Source organism: Drosophila yakuba, chromosome X (assembly GCF_016746365.2).
Source record: "Drosophila yakuba strain Tai18E2 chromosome X, Prin_Dyak_Tai18E2_2.1, whole genome shotgun sequence".
Taxonomy (NCBI): Eukaryota; Metazoa; Arthropoda; class Insecta; order Diptera; family Drosophilidae; genus Drosophila; species Drosophila yakuba.
In genome coordinates, this window is record NC_052526.2 from 13,723,615 (window position 1) to 13,744,765 (window position 21,151).

Genomic DNA, 21,151 nt, shown 5'->3' on the forward strand with positions numbered 1-21,151 from the left:
AGTAACATTTATCAGAACATTTATTGTACATACACGGTCTTGGCTTAAAACTAACTTAATCAACAGATTTAACAGGTTATGCACGATTTCTAGTGATATGTAGGTACTAATATTTGCGAGACAGAAATGGAAAGCTTTCGTCTTTTCAATTAACAACGAACATTTGCGTCCTTAGATTACAAAATGATACTATAATACATTTAAAGTATTCGCTTGTTCAATACTATGAAAGATATGTGGAAAGTTGGCACGAGTGTGTCAACTAAATCGAGTCTCTATAAACATTGATAAGCTGCTATCAAATCTAGAACAGTGAACATTGTGTGTGGTGTATCTTGGATATAATGTGATCGGGATGCAGTACTTTTCCGGCTTAAGGCAACAGGAGGTTTCCGCTCAGTCCGGTCAGTAGGTGAACAGCATCTCGATGGGTCCCGCCTCGACGCCCTCCGTGGCATTCGCCGACGCCTGGAGCTTGTGCGCCCGCATGTGAGCGGAAAGACCAGCTGCCTGGGCATAGGCATTACCGCAGATCTTGCACTTGAACTTCTTGATGCCCAAATGCAGATGCTTGTGGTGGTACAGCGCCTTCGGGCGGGAGAAGGCCGAATCACATTTGTCGCACTTGTATGGCTTCTCGGTGGAGTGCATGGCCTGGTGCTCGTTGAGCAGCGACTTGGAGGCAAAGCGGCGGGCACAGGTCTGGCATTGGAAGGGTTTCTCGCCCGTATGCGTGCGCCGGTGGACGATCAATGCCTCCCGGTAGCGTGATCTATAGCCGCACAGCTCGCACACGTAGTTCCGCTCCTCGCTGTGGACGCGCCGATGTGAGGTAAGGTTGTGCTGGTTGACAAACGACTTGCCGCAGTTCTCGTGCTCGCACTTGAATGTCCTGGCGCCAGAGTGACCCTGCACATGGCGGAGTAGGGATCGCGAGCTTTTGAACACCTTGTCGCACAGCTGGCACGCGAAATCCGTGTGCTCCTTGCGACGGTGCTGGGCCAATGCCCGGTCCACATCGAAGGTGGCGTCGCAGTCGACGCACTTGAAGGCCTGCGGATACGGGTGACTCATCTTCAAGTGGGTGTTTAGGTATTTCTGCGTCGTGTACCTCCTGTCGCAGTGCGGGCAGTTGTAGTCCTTCGGTTGGCGTTGTTTCTGCAAGGAAAACATATTCAGATATTGGACGGACTACAGTTTTCAGTTCATGGGGCTACCTTAAAAACGGACTGGTGCTCCTCCTCCTCATCCGGTTGATAATCGTGCGGATGTTTCACGCCAGTCAGCGCCTCCAGGTCGCAACTCTCGTTGTCGGATGCAGAGGAACTGCCACGATCCGGCTGCCACATCGTATCGATGGTCTCCTCGTCCTCGGACTGTTTGCCCTCGAGCACCATGATGCGCAGGGGATTGCCCTCGTCCTGGTCCAGTTCCAGCTCCTGTTCCGCGTGCCCCTCCTCAGGCAGAACACTGTCGTTGGACAGGAACTCCTTCTTGAGGCTGCTCACAGCCAAGGGTGCTGCGCTGATCGTTTGAAACTCCTGATCCGCTCGTGCTAGTCTGCCCAATCCCGTGACCGTCTTGGTGAGGGGCCGGCCCTGCTTGTCGAAGTGCACATTGCGGATGTGGCGGGCGAAGTCCTCGAATCCGAAGTGCTTCATCTCGCAGAGCAGGCAGACCAGTTGGAAGCTATTCGCCTCCTGTTCATAGAAGATCTCGCCGCATTTGGGACGCAACTGCTGCTGGGCGTGCAGGCGGGCATAGTCCACGTTGGCGAGGCAGTGTCTTAACATTTTCTGCTTTTAATTTACATTAAAATTGCTGCAATATTATTTAACAAAATCAAAATAAAATATGTAAACAAAATTTCGATTGACTTCGATAGGCACTTAGTGCGTACATGAACCAGCACTGATTTTATAGGATTTAGCCACGTTTCAAACCAAGCTACAGCTTAACCAAAATAATTAAACTTATATTTTAAAGTTCAACATTAATTATATTCAATCTGTATTAAATATTCGAGCATAGTGTTTTCCTCTTAAGTAACACTAGTTCTTTGCCACAATTGTGTAGGCTTTTGAAAAGTGGCCTTTTTTATTAGTAAGCACTTTAGTCAAAATACGAATCGGTTATCCGTTTTTCAAATTTGAATATGCACCAAAAATCAAAAATCACTTGTAAGCTTTCTCCTGGTCTGCAGATCCTGCAGATTCGTGGTTTCAGTGGCTCGTTCGTTCCTCTGGCGGTGCATCCGCTTGTGTTGGGCGTAGCCCGCCGCCTGGGCAAATGACTTGTCGCACTGGGAGCACTTGAACCGCTTCCCATCCTCGTGGAGCGTCCGGTGGTGGTACAGTGACCGCGAGCTGGAGAAGCCCACGTTGCAGTCGGTGCAAATGTGCCGCTGCCGCCGCTCACCGGCGTCCATGTGCCGCTCCAGATGGCTTTTCAGCTGATAGCTGGCCGGGAATCGCGCCTGGCAGGTTTGGCAACTGAAGGGCATCTCGCCGGTGTGTCGCCGCCGATGGACTTGCAGATTCCATTGGATGGCCGTCCGATAGCCGCAGAACTCGCACATAAGTCGCCGATCATCCGCACTGGCAGCTGGACGTGCCGCCGACATGGTCGGACCGCGTGTGCCAAATCTAATCGCTGGCACTATACTATTGTTAGACGCACCCCATCCTACCACTTGGCATTTGGCCGCTTTAGCAGCAGTCGGCCGATTAATTGCTGTCAAAGGTGCCCAATCGCATGGCTAATTTTAAACGCAGGCTCCCTTTTGCGAATCAGATTCATGTTATGTATATTTATCAATACAAAAAGGTTAACCATTCGAATATTAGCCACGTCCAGGGATCGCCACAGGCTGTTCTTTCACAGGGACTCCTATCTAAATGGTTTTGTTTCTTGGAAGCATTGTGTGTGCTTAATGTATAGTTTAACCTTAACAAAGTTTAGTTATCATTTGTGTTAGTAGTTCGAGAAATTCATTGAAATGTAGTTAAGTCTTAGTGCTTACAATCGAGCCAATTAAATTCGCTTTAAACAAAGTGTTCTCAAAACAAATTAACAAACTTTCAGTTTACCTAAAACTAGAGGTATTATTTACAGTATACATAAATTCGATGGAAACCCGTGAAATGAGGACCACAGAGTCACCTGCTACCTGCTACCTGCTCCAAGCCGCAGCAATACAAAAAAAACTATTGATTTCTATGGTAATCCTATAGCCTATGCCTGAGTTCCTCAACTTAAACGTCGGAATTGGAAGATACAAATCGTACAACTTAGACGACAACTACGACCTCTGGGATCCTATCCGTTGAGCTCGTCGTTCCGGTGCTTGCGCATGTGTCCAGCGAGTCCGGCGGCCTGGGCATAGGCATTGCCGCACAGTTTGCACACGAACTGCTTGGTGTCCGCGTGCAGGAACTTGTGATGGTAGAGGCCCTTTTGCCGGGAGAAGGTCGCGCCGCAAACGCTGCACACATGCGGTCGCTCCGTGGAATGCATGGCCATGTGCTCACGCAGGCCGGAATGGGAGGGGAATCGCTTGTCGCACACTTGACACCCAAACGGCCGCTCACCCGTGTGGCTCCTGATGTGAACGCGCAGCGTCTCCTTGTTCCGGCAGCTGTAGCCGCAGCTCTCGCAGACGAAGTTCTTCTGCTCCGTGTGCACCTTGCCGTGGTTGCGCATGTGACGAATGGTAAAAAAGCGCTTGCCGCAGCCGGGATGCGGGCAGGGCACGTTCCGTTCGCTGGTGTGCTTCAGCTGGTGGCGTTTCAGTTCGTGTCGCGTCTTGTAGCGCCGACCGCAGACCACACAGGCAGCACCACCGTGCGCCTGCACCATGTGCTCGTCCAGTAGGCGAAGGCGCGGCAATTGGGCCTCGCATTCCAGGCAGGTGAAGATGGCGGAGCCGCCTTCCTCGCCGTTGTCATGATCCCGCTTCAAATGCTGACGCAGACTGTATTTGCCATGGTAGATCTTGCCACAGTGCTCGCACTTGTACTCCTGGGCAGAGGACTTGGCGGGCGCATCCTTGGGCGGCTCGTAGTCCGCATCATCGCTGTCCGCATCCGGCGAAAGGGTGTCTTTGTGCTGACGCATTATGTGTCGTTCGAGGACCTTGCGGCTCTGGTAAACTTTTGTGCAGTGCGGACACGAGTGCGGAATCTTGGCGGAGTGCCTACTCTCGCTGTCCAGATCCAGTTTGATGCCGCACTCCTCCTGCTCGGAGTCCTCCTCCTTGTAGTCCACCTTGAGGGCTCTGACTTGACGTAGAGATTCGCTGGCCAGCGACTGATGGTCCTGCCACTTGATTATGCTCCTGCCCGGCCGCTCATTCTCCTCCTCGTCCTGCCCGTCCAAAACACCGCGCTCATCCTCGCTGTCATCGCCATGGTCGCCGCCAATTTCGTACCAGGCAAATGGATTCACCTGCGCCACTATGGGCACCGGCGAGTTGGGCTCCCGCTCACGATCCCGCTCCTGCTTGAGATCCGCTCCGGCGTCCGCAGCCTCCGTCTTCAGCAGGCCGTTCTCAAAGTGCACGTTCTGGACGTGAAGCAGAAAGTCTCCGAACACAAAGCTCTTCATCTCGCAGAACGCACAGTCGATGCGGAAGCTGTGCAGGCTCTGGAAGTAGATCTCGCCGCACTTGGCGTTCGCCATTCCGGCGTACGTGTCCGGCTTGAGGGACTTGAGCATGATTGCGGCTCCCACCTGGCCGTTGCTCGCCAGGATTTGCTCCTTTTTCCGAATATTTTCGCCGTTCTTATTGGAACGCAAACTTTTGGTCTTGGCGTCAACAGCTGTTTTTGTTGGAGATGCCACTGTGATGTTTAGCGGGGAAAAACACTGCGCTGAAACTGGCTACTTTTCTGAGATTTTACCATAATTAATTAATTAGTTATTGAGATCGTTTGCACACATGTATCAAATTGAAGTAATTAGTAATATATTGATACATTTTATGTATTACATACCCTAAAATATATAGACTTAATTCAAGCTATTTTTAACTCTTTGGCTTTTACTTAGCCATCGTCTTCGTTTCGAACGATAAGCCCAGTTATCGAAAAACGATACCTCCGATAGGCTGCGTTGTGGCAACACGAGATTCCGGTATTGGAATAGCGAAATTCCTTGAAAGTTACACCCATTGAAACGCCGCCAGCTATGCATCCCGATCTCACGGAGCGTATTCTCCAGCACTTGGAGACCGCCGATAAGGTGGACACACTGGACCTGGCCACGATCTTTGCCGAGGACCACCAGAAGATTGTGGGCGCATTGAAGAGCATCCAGGCGCATGGCGAACTAGTCACCGCAGAAACGGTTACCCACAAGAGTTTGGGCCTCACAGACGAGGGTCGCGCCGTCGTGGAGCACGGCAGTCATGAGGCCCTGGTCTACGCTCTAGTTCCGCCCGAGGGAATCGCCCAGGCGGCTCTTATGACAGCCGGTGGAGCAAATGCCAAGGTGGGCTTTAGCAAGGCCATGTCCCACGGCTGGATATTGGTGGACAAGAGCGTCACTCCTCCGCTGGTGCGTCGCAAGGTGGACACCATTACGGATGTGGTGCGTAGCCAACTGCAGCAGGTGGCACTGGGAAAGGGCGACCAGCTGCCCGCCAAGGAGGTGGCAGACTTCAAGAAACGCAAACTTCTCCAGGAAACGACCACCAAGAGCTTCGTGCTGGCACGCGGCCCTGAGTTTGCCACCACTCTCACCAAGCTGGAGACGGATCTCACGGTGGAAATGCTCGCCAACGGATTGTGGGACCAGCTCAAGTTCAAGGCATATAACTTTGATGCCTTGGGTGCACCGCCAACGCGTGGACATCTCCATCCCTTGCTTAAGGTGCGCACTGAGTTCCGGCAGATATTCCTCGAGATGGGCTTCTCGGAGATGCCTACGAACAACTACGTGGAGTCGTCGTTCTGGAACTTCGATGCACTGTATCAGCCGCAGCAGCATCCGGCTCGCGATGCCCACGACACCTTCTTTGTGAATCATCCGGCCAGAAGCCACAAGTTTCCGCAGGATTATCTGGAGCGCGTGAAGAAGGTGCACTCTGTGGGTGGCTATGGATCGAAGGGTTACGGCTACGATTGGAAGATTGAAGAGGCGCAGAAGAATCTACTGCGCACGCACACGACGGCCGTAAGTGCCAGGATGCTGTACAAGCTGGCCAACCAGGAGGGCGGCTTCAAAGCAGCCAAGTACTTCAGCATCGACAAGGTGTTCCGCAACGAAACACTGGACGCCACACATCTGGCGGAGTTCCATCAGGTGGAGGGTGTGATCGCAGATGTTGGCCTGACGCTGGGCGATCTAATTGGCACGCTGTACGAGTTCTTCAGAAAGCTAGGCATCACGCAGCTGGAATTCAAGCCGGCTTACAATCCCTACACCGAGCCCAGCATGGAGATCTTCTGCTATCACCCCGGCCTGGCCAAGTGGATTGAGGTGGGCAATTCGGGCGTCTTCCGGCCGGAGATGCTGCTGCCCATGGGACTGCCGGAGAACGTGAATGTGATCGCCTGGGGTCTGTCGCTGGAGCGGCCCACCATGATCAAGTACGGCATTAACAACATTCGTGATTTGGTCGGACCCAAAGTGGATCTAAAGATGGTGGAGGAGGGCCCAATCTGTCGGCTGGATCATGTTTAATGCCTTAAAAAAAAACCAATAGGACCTGCGATCAAATTGCATTTTTTTTCACACACGAATGTTCCAAAAAATATTTATAAATAAAATTTCCGCCACAGAACTTGAACTCTGTATTGATAAGGAACAAACTTTTCAAATTTAGCCAATCTCATTTGAATTTTCCCGCCAACCAGCTGTTGCATAGGGTTGTCGCAGGCAATCGTTTGATGCTAGCCCCATTTTACGTTTTTATTCGAGAGCAGTTTGGTCTTGTAAAAGCATGCATATCTGAACTTATCTGAAAGGAACTGCTCAGAGTGAGAAATATAAAATAAGTTTGAGAATCTTATCAATTGAAAGAGCACTTGATAACCCTGCCACGAAACAACGTCACCTCTCAAACACACGCACACACACACACATACACACACAAACGCACGAAGAAAACAACGAAGAAGAGACCCAAACAAAAAAAAACACACAAATTCGTCATCGTCGCTGGAGTTTAGGCCTTAAAAATGGCCAACAATCCGACGCAGACGCTCCACCAGGCGATCAAGACCGAGTTCGGCATCCAGAACACCAGCGATCTATCCAAATTAAGCAGTATCAGTGGCACGAGCCCACAAGCGGCGCCGAGATTTGCAATTCCGCAGCTCAAAATTCCCCAGCTGAAAATTCCCCAGCTAAAAATTCCACAATTGCAGCTGCAGGCCAATGCGGATGCAGCAATCCAGCAAGAATCCCGCCAAGCGGCGGAAACACACAATCAGCTGCTCCTCAATGAGATCCAGTTGAGGCAACGCCAGCGATCGGAGAGCGAAAGCAAACCGCAGCCCGTGGAGTTTGTGATACCCCCACTGGGAGCAACGCCCAAGGAGCCCCTGAGTATACCCCTGCTGGACCGACTGGAGCGCGGCGTGGATAAGCTGCAAATAGGCGATGGGGCAACGAGCCCAGACACGCCAGCATCACCACTCATTGACCTCTCCTCGACGGTAATAGCTGAGAATAGTGGCGCACCGCCCAAGGAGTCGGCCAGCAAGGCGCGCCAGCTGACCAGTCATAAGAGCTTCGACATACCCTTCATTGCCTGCGATCGAGAAAGAGGAAGCACGCCCACGGCCGATGTCCTGGCCAGCAGGAGATCCATCAATTACGATGAGGACGAGCTGGCCGATCGGCCGCCAGCGGATACCGACTACCGGGAGCAACCGGGACCCATCGGACTAATGCTGGACGCAGTGGTGGGCTATCCGGAGCCGCGAAAGCCACGTCTGGTGTACGCAGTCACCCCGCTGGAACGACAGCACCTGAGGATGTGCCAGCACCAGGACTACGGTAGCCAGGTCAAGAGATTCCGCTTCGATACTCCCTCGCCGGATGAGCTCGTGAAGCAGGCGCTGCAGAAGTCCTGGCGCGCCTCCCGCACTTGACCATGTTGCGCATATTAGTTGACAATTACCGATAAGTAAAGCAAAGTAATAAATTCACTAAGTTCAAAAGAAGATGACCGACTTACTACTTAGTTCTACAACTACCATTTATTAAATAGGCAGTGCAATCCATCTCTTTTTTGTTTTGCTTTCTCAGTTTTAACTGCCTTACATATTTATTTAGGTATTTACAACAAATTCAAAATGATCGGTAAAATGTTTACACGCGTTAGTGCGTTTTGAGCATTGGCGTTAAAGCTTATTCGAGCTTCGACCAACGGTCACACTTCACAGTCGGTCACACTATTGTTGGGCAGCACGTCTGGGCACACTGCAACTTTGCGAATAGCTAAATCGCGAAACGCAAAAAATTATAATACTCCAATACAGCGCAATTCGAACGTAAAGCGAACTACTAACGTATGGAAAATAAACACAAAGAGCATAACATAAGAACAAACAACCGGGTGGCGTTAAAATATTGATCAAAATAAGTTCTCTGTTCTTGTTGTGCCTCTGTGTGTTTGTGTCTGTGCGCTCGTGTATCTGTGTGCGTGTTTCTTGCGTGTCGGTGTGCAGTGACTGTGCTTTGGTGTGCGTGTGCGTATAGCTATCCCTCTTTGGCGCGCACACAAGATATATACACACAGAAATTTGAAAGAGCGGTGCCCACCACACGCCCCCCCCGTTCCAGACAACCACCACCACCAACACCCCCTCCCGTCGGCGCTGCTCGGCTGGATGTGTGCGCCCGGTTCCGGTGCCTTTTGGTTACCGTTCCCGTGCATCTGGACCTGGAAGCAGGGTGTGCGTGCGAGCGAGAGGGCACGTTAGAATTTTAGAGAGCAGGCGAAAGGAGCAAGAGCAGGACAACAGGGGAGCTCGAGTTGCCGGTACCGTTACAGGTAATATTTATATGTGCGAGACACTCGGCGGGAGTGTATGCGTGTGTGTGTGTGTTCGGTGGGGGGGTGGAGATACGGATACAGATACATGGATACATTCCAAAGCGGCTGTATGTGCACTTTTCGCTGTTTTCACAATGCACATTTTATTATTTATTTATTTTTGCGTCTAACTCGAAGCCCCCTCGCCTGCGACGCTCGTGGTTTTTTGTTATTTTCGGTAATTTATTGCCCCGCCTTCGAAAAGATGGAAAATTCCAAACTGCCCACAGATTAGGCGTGTGTACATGCATACATACATAAATATACATACATTCTGGTTCTGTTTCTGTTTCGGTTTTCTGTGGCTGCTGTAACTCAACTGAAGAAAAAAAAAGCGTCTGCAAACGCAGACATTTGACCTTGTTGGGGACAATAACAACAAGAATAGGAATAAGAACGGTAGTGAGAATAGCAAGAACAGGAGCAACCCACGCAAACGATTGCATTTGTGATTGGCGATTTGGAAATGGAAAGAATAAACTGAAATTTTCTAAAGAAATCAGAATGTGAATCTACGGCAAAAGTTAATAGATTACCCATATACACACGCTCGGGCAATTATCACAATAACATCGTCATCAGGGTCGAGCTTTTATCAGATCCAGCCGCTCACGCACACACATGCAAGCCAATTATCAGGTTTTAATTGTCAAATCACGCACAACTAAACCCATTCCACTATTCCAGATCAGAAGTGCACAAGTGAAGCAGCCAGCAGCAGTAGCAGTAGCAGTAGCAGCAGGAAAACTGTTCCAGTTCCAGTTCCCATTCCCGTTCCAGTATTCCAGGCAAGGTGATCGAACTAAAACTAAAACACTCGACAAACGCCACCAGTTAGAGCAGTATTCAAAAGTCAACGCAAAGGAGGAGGAGGAGGAGTAGGAGCTAGTGGACGCGGAGGACACCCGGAAAGCCCAGGAGAACTCCCCCCTGAGACCCTGAGATGTTGCCATTCACCCCGCAGGTGGTCAAGCGTTTGTTAGCACTCAAAAAGGGCAACGAGGACAACAGCGTCGAGGGCAAGTGGTCGGAGAAGGCCGTCAAGAATCTGGTCAAGAAGATCAAAAAGAATTCGCAGCTGGAGGAGCTAGAGCGCGCGATCTCGACACAGAACTGCCAAACAAGGTGCGTGACGGTGCCGCGCAGCAAGCCAGCTCCCGCCGGCGAGCATCTGCGCAAGGGTCTGCCGCACGTCATCTATTGTCGCCTGTGGCGCTGGCCGGATCTTCAGTCGCAGAATGAACTGAAGCCGCTCGATCATTGCGAGTACGCGTTCCATTTGCGCAAGGAAGAGATCTGCATAAATCCGTACCACTACAAAAAGATTGAACTGTCCATCCTGGTGCCCAAATCGCTGCCGACGCCGCCCGACTCCATTGTGGATTATCCGCTGGACAACCATACGCACCAGATACCCAACAACACCGACTACAATGCGGCGATAATTCGCAGCGCCTCGTTGAGTCCACCGCAGTATATGGAATTGGGCGGTGCCGGTCCCGTTTCCGTATCATCGTCCGCCAGTTCGACGCCCGCAACTGCCGCCGGTGGTGGTGGTGGTCCCTCCTCCTCCTCGTCGTCGTCCTCATCCGCCGCCTCCGCCTATCAACAGCAACAGCAGCAGCTGTCCTTTGGCCAAAACATGGACTCACAATCGAGTGTGCTCAGTGTGGGCAGCAGCATTCCCAACACCGGTACCCCGCCGCCCGGCTATATGAGCGAGGATGGTGACCCCATCGATCCCAACGACAACATGAACATGTCGCGTCTAACGCCGCCCGCCGATGCAGCGCCGGTGATGTACCACGAGCCGGCCTTCTGGTGTTCCATCTCCTACTACGAGCTAAATACGCGTGTCGGCGAGACGTTCCATGCCTCGCAGCCCTCGATTACGGTGGATGGCTTTACCGATCCCTCCAATTCGGAGCGCTTCTGCCTCGGACTGCTGTCCAATGTGAATCGCAACGAGGTCGTGGAGCAGACACGTCGCCACATCGGCAAAGGCGTACGGCTGTACTACATTGGCGGAGAGGTATTCGCAGAATGCCTGAGCGACTCCTCCATCTTCGTACAGAGCCCGAATTGTAACCAGCGTTATGGCTGGCATCCGGCCACCGTATGCAAGATACCGCCCGGTTGCAACCTAAAGATCTTCAACAACCAGGAGTTCGCCGCCCTGCTGTCGCAGTCCGTGTCGCAGGGATTCGAGGCGGTCTACCAATTGACACGCATGTGCACCATCCGCATGTCATTCGTCAAGGGCTGGGGCGCCGAATATCGCCGCCAGACGGTGACCTCAACGCCCTGCTGGATCGAACTCCATCTGAACGGGCCGCTTCAGTGGCTGGATCGCGTGCTCACGCAGATGGGTTCGCCTCGGCTGCCGTGCAGCTCCATGTCGTAAGCGCACGGCCGGTTCCGGTTTTCAATCTTCCCCCACCCTCCCCATTTTTCCGCACAGAAAGCGCTGGAGTTTAAGGCCCATTTTGGGATGAAAGAAGAAACCCAGAAATCCCATAACGGCTCTGACAAGTAACACTGACGAAGAAAGAATACTATCCTCAAGAATTTGCGGTAGTCAATATCGTTTATTATCGTCTTTTAATCACCTTTCGCAACAAATCGCAAAGGTAATTAAAATTGTAGATTAACGTCCGCAAAATCTGGATGCAATTGGTATGCAATCGATGTGCTTTTTGTTCGGTTTTCATTTAAATTCGCTGAGCAGCTAGGCAGTGAAAGTTGTAATACCCTCTGCCAGGGTAAAAAAAAAGTCACTTGTTTTCACTAGCTCTAGGAAAACGTAAATTTAAACCCAACCAGTACAAATTAAAATCGATAAAAAGCTGGGCACAACAATAATTATATCCTTGATGTACCAAGAGCTTCCGTAAAAAGGCTTGCAAAAACCAAAAATACTATATATACATCGCTGTTAATGTTGAATGTTGGCCCATTTCGTCAGTGTTACTGGTCAGCACCTTCGCGGGAGATCAAAATGAGAATCGGAATTGGTTTTGAAAGAGAAAACCAAGAAAAATTCTGAGAGCACATATGAAATAAGTTCAGGCAAATTATATACGAGTACATAATTGAGTAATTGAAAACAAAATGGTAGATGCAAACCAGATGCAGATATATCTATATACAAAGAGCACACACTTACATGTGGGATATATATCTTTACAAGCATATATGAGAGAGAACATGTATTTGGCGTTACAAGTTTAGGACTATATATTGTGTAGGTGGAAACGTGGAGAGTTACAGTTTTCGATAAGAAGCAACAATTTTTTTAAACATTTTACATACAAAAAAACAAAAAAAAAAACAAAAGCAAATGAGGAAATAACCGAAAATGGAACCGACCAGGAACACACAAAACCAAAATATGCCCCCAATCTGTGTGCGTAAAGTTGGTAGCTAGCTAGAAGCGAGAACGAAGCGAGTCAAAATTCTTTGTGAAAGAAGCAAAACAATTATATCGGTGATTTGGAACAAAAATGAATGAGAGTAAAACAGGAACTGGGATTTATCAAGCTTGAAGCTTACACACACAGACACACACACTACCATACATTGCAAATGTACATAAGACCAAAATAATGAAATTATTCACGCAGGACCTCCACTTGATCGAGTATGGGATTATAGATATATCCGTTTTGATGATGGTTGTTAAACGATACGATTCGATGTGACTCGACTCGATATTCGCTTAGTACGTGTGTGTTAAAAATTCGTCAAGAAATTCGTCTTAAAACGCAGTCAGCTCTTGTTAGTCGTAATATCCGTAAAATGCGATCATATATCCTATATGTAAAGCACTTGCCCAACAAAATTTGTAATGCCGCAAGCCCAAGTCTGGCCCATCCAAGGTGCCATTTTGTTCAGAACTGCATTTATTGTGTACCAAATGAGAGATTCTCTTAATTCATTTACAGCCTCGGATTTGAACCGACAAATTGGATGTAACCAACCAATATGCAATATGGTTTGCCGGTGCTGGCCGGATTTTGCTTGGCAAGTGCACGTTTTTCTTGGGTCTAGTTCTTAAGTCTATATATGTAACGAAATTCGCTAGCTTATATTAACATTTAAAGAGCCCAAATCCAGTTTAAGTTCGAGTTCAAATTGTTTTTACGTCAATATTTGCTGATTCTTTTTTACAATTGTTTTTTTAATTTTTTTTTTGTCCTTCGCTTCGCTGTTACAACCAAAAATAACTGTACCGCCTGGCCAGTGTTGGGCAGTGTATGGTGCGTGGCGGCCAGTGTTGGCCAGCGCACTTGTCCGCTGGTTCCGGCGAAACTTTAATTTAAGTTTTGTCTATTGTGTTTGCCCCCTTTGTTGCTTTTAAGTTTCTCACGTGTGTAGTTTTGTGCTGAGACACTAAGTCCTGATTGGCAATCAATCGAATAAACGACCGCGAACGAGATTGTGTTTTGTTAATTGGCTCTAATCACTGTTTTTTTAATCAATTTAATCAATTGTTTTCGTATTTCCGGCTAAGACCGCAAATAATGTAATATTATCATTAAGTTATGCCTAACGAAACAAAGCAATGCAGGCGAACATGCAGCAACAGTCAACAGTCCTCGGACACAACCACAGTGAACCAGCAACCCCGTACCCGTATCCGTACCCGTACCGTAACTTTATAAAGTATAAATACAAATATATACATATATCTAATATGCAAGCATGCAGATAAAGACAAACAGAATCGTATATATAAATAAACACTTATATTGAATGGAAAGCGCTGCCCCAAGCCCCTCTCTGGCGCAGCATTGGGTGGGAGCGAGTCTCGGATTCTCAAGCTCTCGGGGTCTGGAATACCATATATATCTTATTCAAAAATAATCCAAGTGCTCTCCAGTTGTCAACGCTCGTGCACCTTGAGGTGTTGTTTATGATTGGATTTGCGCAGAAATCGCGCTGGACACAGTGGACAGGCGAATGGACGCTGTTGGGTGTGGGCGATCTGGTGGTGCTTCAGCTCCGAGGCACTGTAGAATCTCTTGTCGCACTGCGGCTGTATACATGGGAAATCGCGCTGGTTGTAATGCCGCTTCAGGTGTATGCTCAGGTAGCACTGATCCGTCAGGATGCGGCTGCAGACCGGGCAAGTGAAGCTGAACGCGGACGTCTCCCGTTGCTCCTGCTCGGCCAGCGGCTGATCGGGATCCGCTTCCGGATGCGTTGGTGTCGCATGCCTTAGCTTGGTGTGGATGCGTCGCGCGTGAATGGAGTGAAAGGAGAGATGACAGTCTGTGGCCAAGCACGGATATGGTTTCTCGCCCGTGTGCAATCGTCGATGGACTGTTAGGTAGTTGGCATACCGGAAACCCTTGCCGCAGATATCGCATTTGTGTGGCCGCTCCGCTGTGTGGGTGACTGCATGGATGCGAAGCTTGTTCAGTTGCCGGAATCCCTTGCCGCACTCCTCGCACACGTGCGGCTTCTCGTCCGTGTGGGTCATCTTGTGGATGCGCAGGTTGTACGCCTCCGAGAAACGTCTGCCGCACACGTCGCAGCTGTGATCCTTTCCAGCTCTTCGGAGGCGTTTAGTGGGTGCTTTCCGCTTGGGCTTACATATCTGTTCTGGTTGCTTATGTTCCGTGGTGTTGTGCTGCTGCAGAGCCTAGATGCAGATTGATCATGGATTACTTATGTGCATTTTGCCACAAGAAACTCAACTTCAACTTACTCCATTTACAAGTTCCAAAAGATCGAACTCCGCGGCCGGACTGAGCAGCTCCATCTCCATGGGCAGTCTTTCGCCGGAGAGATCCTCCAGTTGGGCAAACAGTTGCAGGTCCTCGAGGCAAACGCCATAGTTGCCCAGATCGTCGACCGAATAAGTGGCGTCTGTCAATTGGGATATACCCATATCCCGATCTCTGGATCGCATGATGGTCCTTCGCTTCCGTCCGGACTGCTGATGTCTCGCCAACTGTCGATGAAGACTTCCGCTACCGCGGGAAAAAAAAAGAAGGCAATGCCAACGGAGTCCAAAACTAGCAAGCGATAAGATTGCGCCGTGTTTAATTATGTAGTATATTATTACAGGTCGCAGTAGAGTAGTTGTTGGCCATGAAATTCAACTACACAAGCGGTTGCGCTTGTATTTTATTTTATCGAATAATGGACGACATCCATAAAGTTTGCCCATAAATGAATGATTAGCCAGAATGGTGGTCTGCACTTTAAACGCTGGCGGTGCGCACTTTGAGCCAATTGCACGATCCCTCGGTGGACTCCGCGACTGTCCTACATATAAATTATACTTTTGCCTACAGCTCAACTTTATCGGGTTGCCCTGATAAGACACAGTGCAACAAGTCCTAATCATTTGGTTTCCAGCAGCGAAATGGTAGCTGTGCGAGAAAACGATCGTAGGTATTCCCCGTCGCAGAGATCATCTATCGCCAACTATGTACATACATAGTTCCCACGGACTCAAAGTTCGAAATGAACTGCAAAAGCAAAGCAAAGCAAATCAAATCAAACATTTAAGATCGCCAGTTTGGGGCACAGTATGGCATGGACGGCACTGGCAATATGTTATAAAAGGGGTGGTGGAAGAATATGGACAAAGTATAAATAATATATATAAAATATGTTAAAAATTAGTATTGTGATTGATTTGAGTACTTAATTCAAGGGAAAAATCCCCATCATAGTGCCCATGGAAGTACGCCACTGTGATAATAACCGTCATTAGAAAGCTGCTCATAGTTTAGAGCGGGACAACATAAGATATAGACGTGGAAATATTCAACATTTTTCATTACTTTAATATACAAAACCACCATTATTTCTTGATCGAAATAAGCTTTTATTGCACGACTCTGAAATGAAACAACGTTTACGATGGCGCCCGAGCAGGGACCCCACGTCTCTGGACTGTTTCCATGGCAATGTCAAAGAGCGAGACTAGGCACAATTATAATTTATCATGTTTGGACGTAATCGGACAATAATTGCTTCGGTTTAGATATGCAATTGAGTAAATTTGCACCTAGACGGTGAACTTTTGTAGCAGATGGCGCAACTCTTCGTTCTGGCGACGCAAAAAGACGACTTCCGCATCGTACTGCACACGCATCTTGAGCACCTCTACGTAGTGATTCAGTCCGTGCTCCAGTGTCTTCCACAGCTTGCACTTGGAGGCCGGAAAGCAGGCCGAGAACTGGCGCCAGAAATTACGGATCTCCGCATCCGTAATCTGAATAAGATTTACCGCATTGAGAACGCTGCCCGGTTCGTGTTCGTACATCTTTTTGTGCATCTTGGAGGTGAAGAGATTCATGGCGTGCAGACAGAGTGCCGGCTCCATGACCAGATAGTGATTGTGGCATCTCTTCGCCGCCTCCTCGCTCTTGGTTAGAAAGGCTTCGCCTGTGGATCTATGCTCCTTTTGATCCGGTTGGCCACCCGTCATGCCCTGCAGCCGATTGGGCTTTTGATCCTTCATGAACACCTCGGCGCACTTGCGTGGACTCAATCCCTGCGGTTGGCAGTTCGGACAGTAGGTGTACGGCATGAAAACCTTGGTCAGTTCCTTGACATCGCGCAGATGACGAATGCGTAGCGCTGCAAAGATATTGTCGATGCGCACCAGGCATTTGTCCTCCTCGGAATACGGCTCAAGAATCTTTAGCAGTCGCTCCTCGATGAGGAAACCGCCGCGATCGGACAGCTTACGAATGAGATTACGCATCAGACGTAGCGATTCTGGGGGCAGCTCCTTGATATCCGGCTTGTAATGTACGGCCGACTTGGGCAGCACCCGGTTCTTGGGAACCCGCCCAATCCGCATATCAAACTTCTCCAGAATGTTATTGCGCCTCTTCTTTGCCTTGTTGATATTTGGAATGGGCGGCACGGGACTGGACCACGGCATGGCCAGCTGCTGCTCGTGTATGATGCGATCGATGTGATAGACCCGATCTACCAGCAGGTTCAGCTCCTTGTAGTTAATCTCCCAGATGCGATCGAACTTCTCGCGATTGTTCAGCCTCGCCTGATGGGCCTTCGACTCCATATCGTTGATGTTGGCGTGCAGCTTGTAGATGTCCGAGGAGAGACGGGCTATGTTTCGCTTGCCCGTGTTGTAAAGATTCTTCAGGCCACGCCGTGTGCGTCCGATTGCCTCATGCAGGCGGGCCACCCGTCGCTTCTGCTGGTTGTTAATGATCACGTTCTCCTCGTTGCGCTTCTGGAGCACTTGATAGTTGTAGTCCAGCTTCTCGGAATTCATCAGCACATTGTCACGTGTGCGACGCAACTCTAGCTCGAGCCTCTCGCACTCCTTCTCCAGTCGAATTCGAGTGCTCTTGGTCAGCTCCTCCTGGGACTCGTTGATCTGCTGCGTTTGGCGTGCATAGAACTGCTCACGTGCTCGCACCAAACTGGCCTTCTCGTCAAAGTTTGCATTCATCGCATCAAAGAAGGTGCGCCACTTCTCCACCGCACTGTCGGCAAAGATCTGCCGCTCCTCCTCGATGGTGTGCCGCAGCATTTGAATGTGCTCCTTGTAGGCCTCCTTGAGCGTCTCCACCTGGTGATCAACGCGCTCCACCAGGCAACAAAGATCCTGGGCCTGCCGCTCGCGATCGAACTCGTACTTGGCATTCATGCGGTCCACCTCCGCTTGGCAGGCAGATATCATCTCATCCTTGCGGGCCATGATCTCGGCAATGCGTTTCTTTTGCTCTTCGATTTGGTCCCACAATAGCATCGGCTCGTTGGTCTCCTCCAGCTCTGTCCAGCGCGCCTTAATGTTCTCGAAGCGGGCCATTGTTTCCACGCTTTCACGTTGCAGCTTCAACTGCACCTGATTCTTCTGCGTCGCCTCAAAGAGTCGGCGATTCAGCTCCCTTCGTTCGTTGGCCACCCGGACATTGGTCACCAGCTCGTTGCCGAAGCGTACCAGTTCGTTTAGTCGCTCGCTGGACACCTCCAGCTGTTGGTCAATGGGCGACTTCTGCGCCTGACAACGTTCGGCGACACCCTTTGGCGCCTCGCGGAACTGCTGACGCACCCGGTTGAGAATCGCCAGACGGCGTTCGTCCAACTTCTTCACCGACTTGTCGCAGCGTTCGTTAAAGATCAGCCCATCGATGCGGTTATTGAAGGACTCCCAGCTGTCCACCGGTCCGAGATCGGGCTCGACCTCCTCCTCCTCCTCGACGCTGCCGTCGCTGACCAGCTCCTGGTGCTCCTCCAGCTCATCCTCGTTGTCGTCCATGGCTCAAAATATATGCCAGGTCGAGATTTATATGAGAATCGATTTGTTGTGCGGTATTTCAGAAGGCAACTGTGCTCCAAATCATGGGGGTTTGTTGTGTGACTGGAAAAGTTTGATCGAAGGATCCCGGGTTCCCTTGGTTTCGTGGCCATTGCCCATGGTGCTTGCTTTTCCGGTGAAAACAAAAATATTGTCTTCTGTTTGTTTACTTCTGTTGTCAGTGATGCCCATATCAGTGATGCCAAAACAGACAACTGGCGGTTTTAGGAAATGTACTTTTTCTGCTCTTATTAAAATATGACTCATGACTGCCTTGCAGCTAAATTGTTGTTAAGAATTGTCAAAAAGTCATGGCTATAGGACTTATTAAATAAGAGAGTTCAAATCCATTTAGTTCTGTCTTGAATTAATTTCATCTCCACCTAAAACAATCGTTATCGAAATCAAGCGATAGTTTCTTCCCTCTCGCTTCCTCCTGCTCAAGATCGCCTGCTGACGTCACGCGGGCCATGCCAAATGCAAAATGAGTGGAAAATTCCATTGTCAAAACCGCAATGACCCCATTGACCCGGGTGCGTCCCCTTGCTGCAAATATAAGGCGGTATGTTTGACCACTGAGTTGCAATCAACAGTCGGAATTTGATGCCCTTTTGGAAATACAGCCCTGCCGATTTGGCGACACTGGGTTGCATTCGACCAAAAATTTGGAACCACATTCAAAAAAAGTTGAGGAAATTCTTTACATGATAGTGTTTACTTTGGAACTATTTACAATATTTGCGCGGGGTTTGCGGCACTCAATTATCCTCAGTCTTCAAGGTGATTTCATATATCAGCTCGTCGTTGTAGTCCTGCCCATGGCCATGATGTTGGTTCTGCTGCTGCTGGTGATGCTGTTGGACAGCGTTAAAGTATTGCTCCTCGGTAAGCAGCTCCTCCTCCTCTACATCCTCGTCGATGTCCTCGCCCACCACGTTCTCCACCAGCAGGCGCTGGTCATCGTAATCCGACATTTGCACATATTGCGGCTTGCCCTCGGTCAAATAATGCCGATTGGACGACGAGCCCTGCTCCTCCGCGTGACCATCCTCCACCAGCAGGCCGTCGTCCTCGTCGTACTCCTCCTCCAGCAGGCCCATACCGTCCTCCTCGTCGTCCTGGCCGTCCATAATGCGACCCGAAATGGAACCCGAACCGGATCCACCTTGATTCTCATCACCATTCACAAAGCGACGAGTATTGCTACGGCACTGAATCGATCGCTTGTGGGCATCGAAATAGTTGATGTCGGTGAACTCCTCTTGGCACAAATGGCACACATACGTGCCCTGACTCAGGTGCATTTCCTTACGATGACGGGCCATTTTGTGGGCATCGCGACACTGCATGCCACAGAACGGACACTTGAGCATCCTTCGCTTGCCCATGTGAACATTGCGAATGTGCTCCTGCAGAGAGAAATTCTTGTAGTAGGCCTTCTGGCAGTACTGGCACTGGAATCGCCGCTTCTTCTCGTGCGTCGCCTCGCGATGCCGCTTCAGCTGGGTATTCTGGGCGAATGTCTTGCCGCACATTTCGCATATGTGCTCCTTCTCCAGATGCCGGCGCTGATTGTGCACGCGTAGATCCTGCTTGGTGGAGAAGTATAGGGTGCACAGTTCGCAGACGTACGGTCGGATGCCCATGTGGCGCCGCGCATGTCCGGCCAGGTATTTGCAGTCGCGATACGTCTCCGTGCAGTAGATGCAGGCATAGCGATTGGTGCCGGGCACCAGATGAGTCTTCTGGTGCTTGGACAGCTTCGTTTTGTGCATGACATCTGGACAAATGCCACACTCCACCGGCAGCTTTTCGTCCAGCATGTCACTGATCATGGAGAACTCCACAATGGGTGTGCTGTCCTCGTCAAAGTCCACAATGGTTGCTATCAGGTCGTCGAAAAGCAGGTAGCGTCGCGGTCCCTTGAACTCCTCCAGCATCTTTTCGCTTGGCTTCACATCCTTGACGCTGCCATCGTCGTCCGTATTTTGGCCGGCAAAGCTGCGTATGGCGATCTGGAGGGCAGATGAAGATCTCGCTTTGCTGGCGGGCTGGACAGCAGGCTTCGGCGGCTGTGGCGGCGATGGTGGCAGGGAGGGTGACGACGGTGGATCCATATCCAGATCCTCTTCCTCCCTTTCGGAAGCGTGCGGGTGACTGTAGTTGAGTTCGTGCTCGTAGTCGCCATAGTCCAGCTCCTGTTCCTCCTCCACCAGCTCTCCCATTTCCTCGAGCTGCAGTTCCGTGACAACATACTGCGGCCCCTGTTCGTCCAGCGGCGATTCCTTCAACCGGGAGCTCACCAGAAGACCCTGCAGCTCCTCGTCCACCAGCAGCTCGCCCTCCACGCCGTCCTCGTTGACGATCAGAAACTCCTCATCGTATTCGTTGCCCAGGTTGTCCAGAACCACGTAGGTGGCATCCTCGCTGGCGTCCATCAGGCGAACGGTTCCACCGTTGTCATCGTCCGAATAATCGCTATTGGCCGGCAGCACGAATTCGATTATCTCGGACATGTCCAGGCTCATCGCAAGGCGGTGGTTGTTGCTCATCCTGGTCACATCAACTGAATTAATTAATTATTTTGCATGAATTTGGCCGAAAAAAAAAAACGTACAAAACTGCAAGTGTGACCAGTCGCTGTTTGCTGGCCCACACCAACTATCGAATACCAAGTTTCGCTGGGATTTCAAATAAAATACTCGCGTTCTTGACATGATTAAATCGGGGTTAATAAAAAAAAAAGCCTTAAAAATAAAACATTAAAATTCGCTATAGTAGAGCTCCACGACTATTGGATACCCGTT

The 21,151-nt window shown here is 50.0% G+C and overlaps 9 protein-coding genes across 9 annotated transcripts; 3 read left to right on the plus strand and 6 right to left on the minus strand.

Annotated features, from left to right (window-relative positions):
• Nucleotides 1-2: 2 nt before the first annotated feature.
• Nucleotides 3-1,892, minus strand: LOC6525344 (zinc finger and SCAN domain-containing protein 2). Its single transcript, XM_002101144.4, has 2 exons — nt 1,218-1,892; nt 3-1,158 (listed from the first exon to the last, which is right to left on the minus strand). The coding sequence occupies exons 1-2, from the start codon at nt 1,791-1,793 to the stop codon at nt 406-408; spliced, it is 1,329 nt and encodes a 442-aa protein (XP_002101180.1). The 5' UTR covers nt 1,794-1,892; the 3' UTR covers nt 3-405.
• Nucleotides 1,893-1,978: 86 nt separating this feature from the next.
• LOC6525345 (zinc finger protein 22) lies at nt 1,979-2,633 on the minus strand. The gene has a single exon (XM_002101145.4). It carries the CDS (start codon nt 2,621-2,623, stop codon nt 2,168-2,170), a length of 456 nt encoding a protein of 151 aa, XP_002101181.1. The 5' UTR covers nt 2,624-2,633; the 3' UTR covers nt 1,979-2,167.
• Nucleotides 2,634-2,780: 147 nt separating this feature from the next.
• On the minus strand, nt 2,781-4,836 carry LOC6525346 (zinc finger and BTB domain-containing protein 47). Its single transcript, XM_002101146.4, has one exon. It carries the CDS (start codon nt 4,714-4,716, stop codon nt 3,319-3,321), a length of 1,398 nt encoding a protein of 465 aa, XP_002101182.1. The 5' UTR covers nt 4,717-4,836; the 3' UTR covers nt 2,781-3,318.
• Nucleotides 4,837-5,086: 250 nt separating this feature from the next.
• LOC6525347 (phenylalanine--tRNA ligase alpha subunit) lies at nt 5,087-6,821 on the plus strand. The gene has a single exon (XM_002101147.4). It carries the CDS (start codon nt 5,188-5,190, stop codon nt 6,682-6,684), a length of 1,497 nt encoding a protein of 498 aa, XP_002101183.1. The 5' UTR covers nt 5,087-5,187; the 3' UTR covers nt 6,685-6,821.
• Nucleotides 6,822-7,066: 245 nt separating this feature from the next.
• On the plus strand, nt 7,067-8,171 carry LOC6525348. The gene has a single exon (XM_002101148.3). The coding sequence runs from the start codon at nt 7,182-7,184 to the stop codon at nt 8,097-8,099; it is 918 nt and encodes a 305-aa protein (XP_002101184.1). The 5' UTR covers nt 7,067-7,181; the 3' UTR covers nt 8,100-8,171.
• Nucleotides 8,172-8,385: 214 nt separating this feature from the next.
• Nucleotides 8,386-13,484, plus strand: LOC6525349 (mothers against decapentaplegic homolog 3). The gene is made up of 2 exons (XM_002101149.3): nt 8,386-9,004; nt 9,734-13,484. Exon 2 carries the CDS (start codon nt 9,990-9,992, stop codon nt 11,448-11,450), a length of 1,461 nt encoding a protein of 486 aa, XP_002101185.1. The 5' UTR covers nt 8,386-9,004; nt 9,734-9,989; the 3' UTR covers nt 11,451-13,484.
• Nucleotides 13,485-13,777: 293 nt separating this feature from the next.
• On the minus strand, nt 13,778-15,628 carry LOC6525350 (zinc finger protein 239). Its single transcript, XM_002101150.4, has 2 exons — nt 14,760-15,628; nt 13,778-14,693 (listed from the first exon to the last, which is right to left on the minus strand). The coding sequence occupies exons 1-2, from the start codon at nt 14,961-14,963 to the stop codon at nt 13,932-13,934; spliced, it is 966 nt and encodes a 321-aa protein (XP_002101186.1). The 5' UTR covers nt 14,964-15,628; the 3' UTR covers nt 13,778-13,931.
• A 241-nt stretch (nt 15,629-15,869) lies between these two features.
• LOC6525351 (dynein regulatory complex protein 1 homolog) lies at nt 15,870-18,528 on the minus strand. Its single transcript, XM_002101151.3, has one exon. The coding sequence runs from the start codon at nt 18,303-18,305 to the stop codon at nt 16,074-16,076; it is 2,232 nt and encodes a 743-aa protein (XP_002101187.1). The 5' UTR covers nt 18,306-18,528; the 3' UTR covers nt 15,870-16,073.
• A 512-nt stretch (nt 18,529-19,040) lies between these two features.
• LOC6525352 (zinc finger and SCAN domain-containing protein 21) lies at nt 19,041-20,979 on the minus strand. The gene is made up of 2 exons (XM_039372109.2): nt 20,962-20,979; nt 19,041-20,897 (listed from the first exon to the last, which is right to left on the minus strand). Exon 2 carries the CDS (start codon nt 20,894-20,896, stop codon nt 19,103-19,105), a length of 1,794 nt encoding a protein of 597 aa, XP_039228043.1. The 5' UTR covers nt 20,897; nt 20,962-20,979; the 3' UTR covers nt 19,041-19,102.
• Nucleotides 20,980-21,151: the final 172 nt, after the last annotated feature.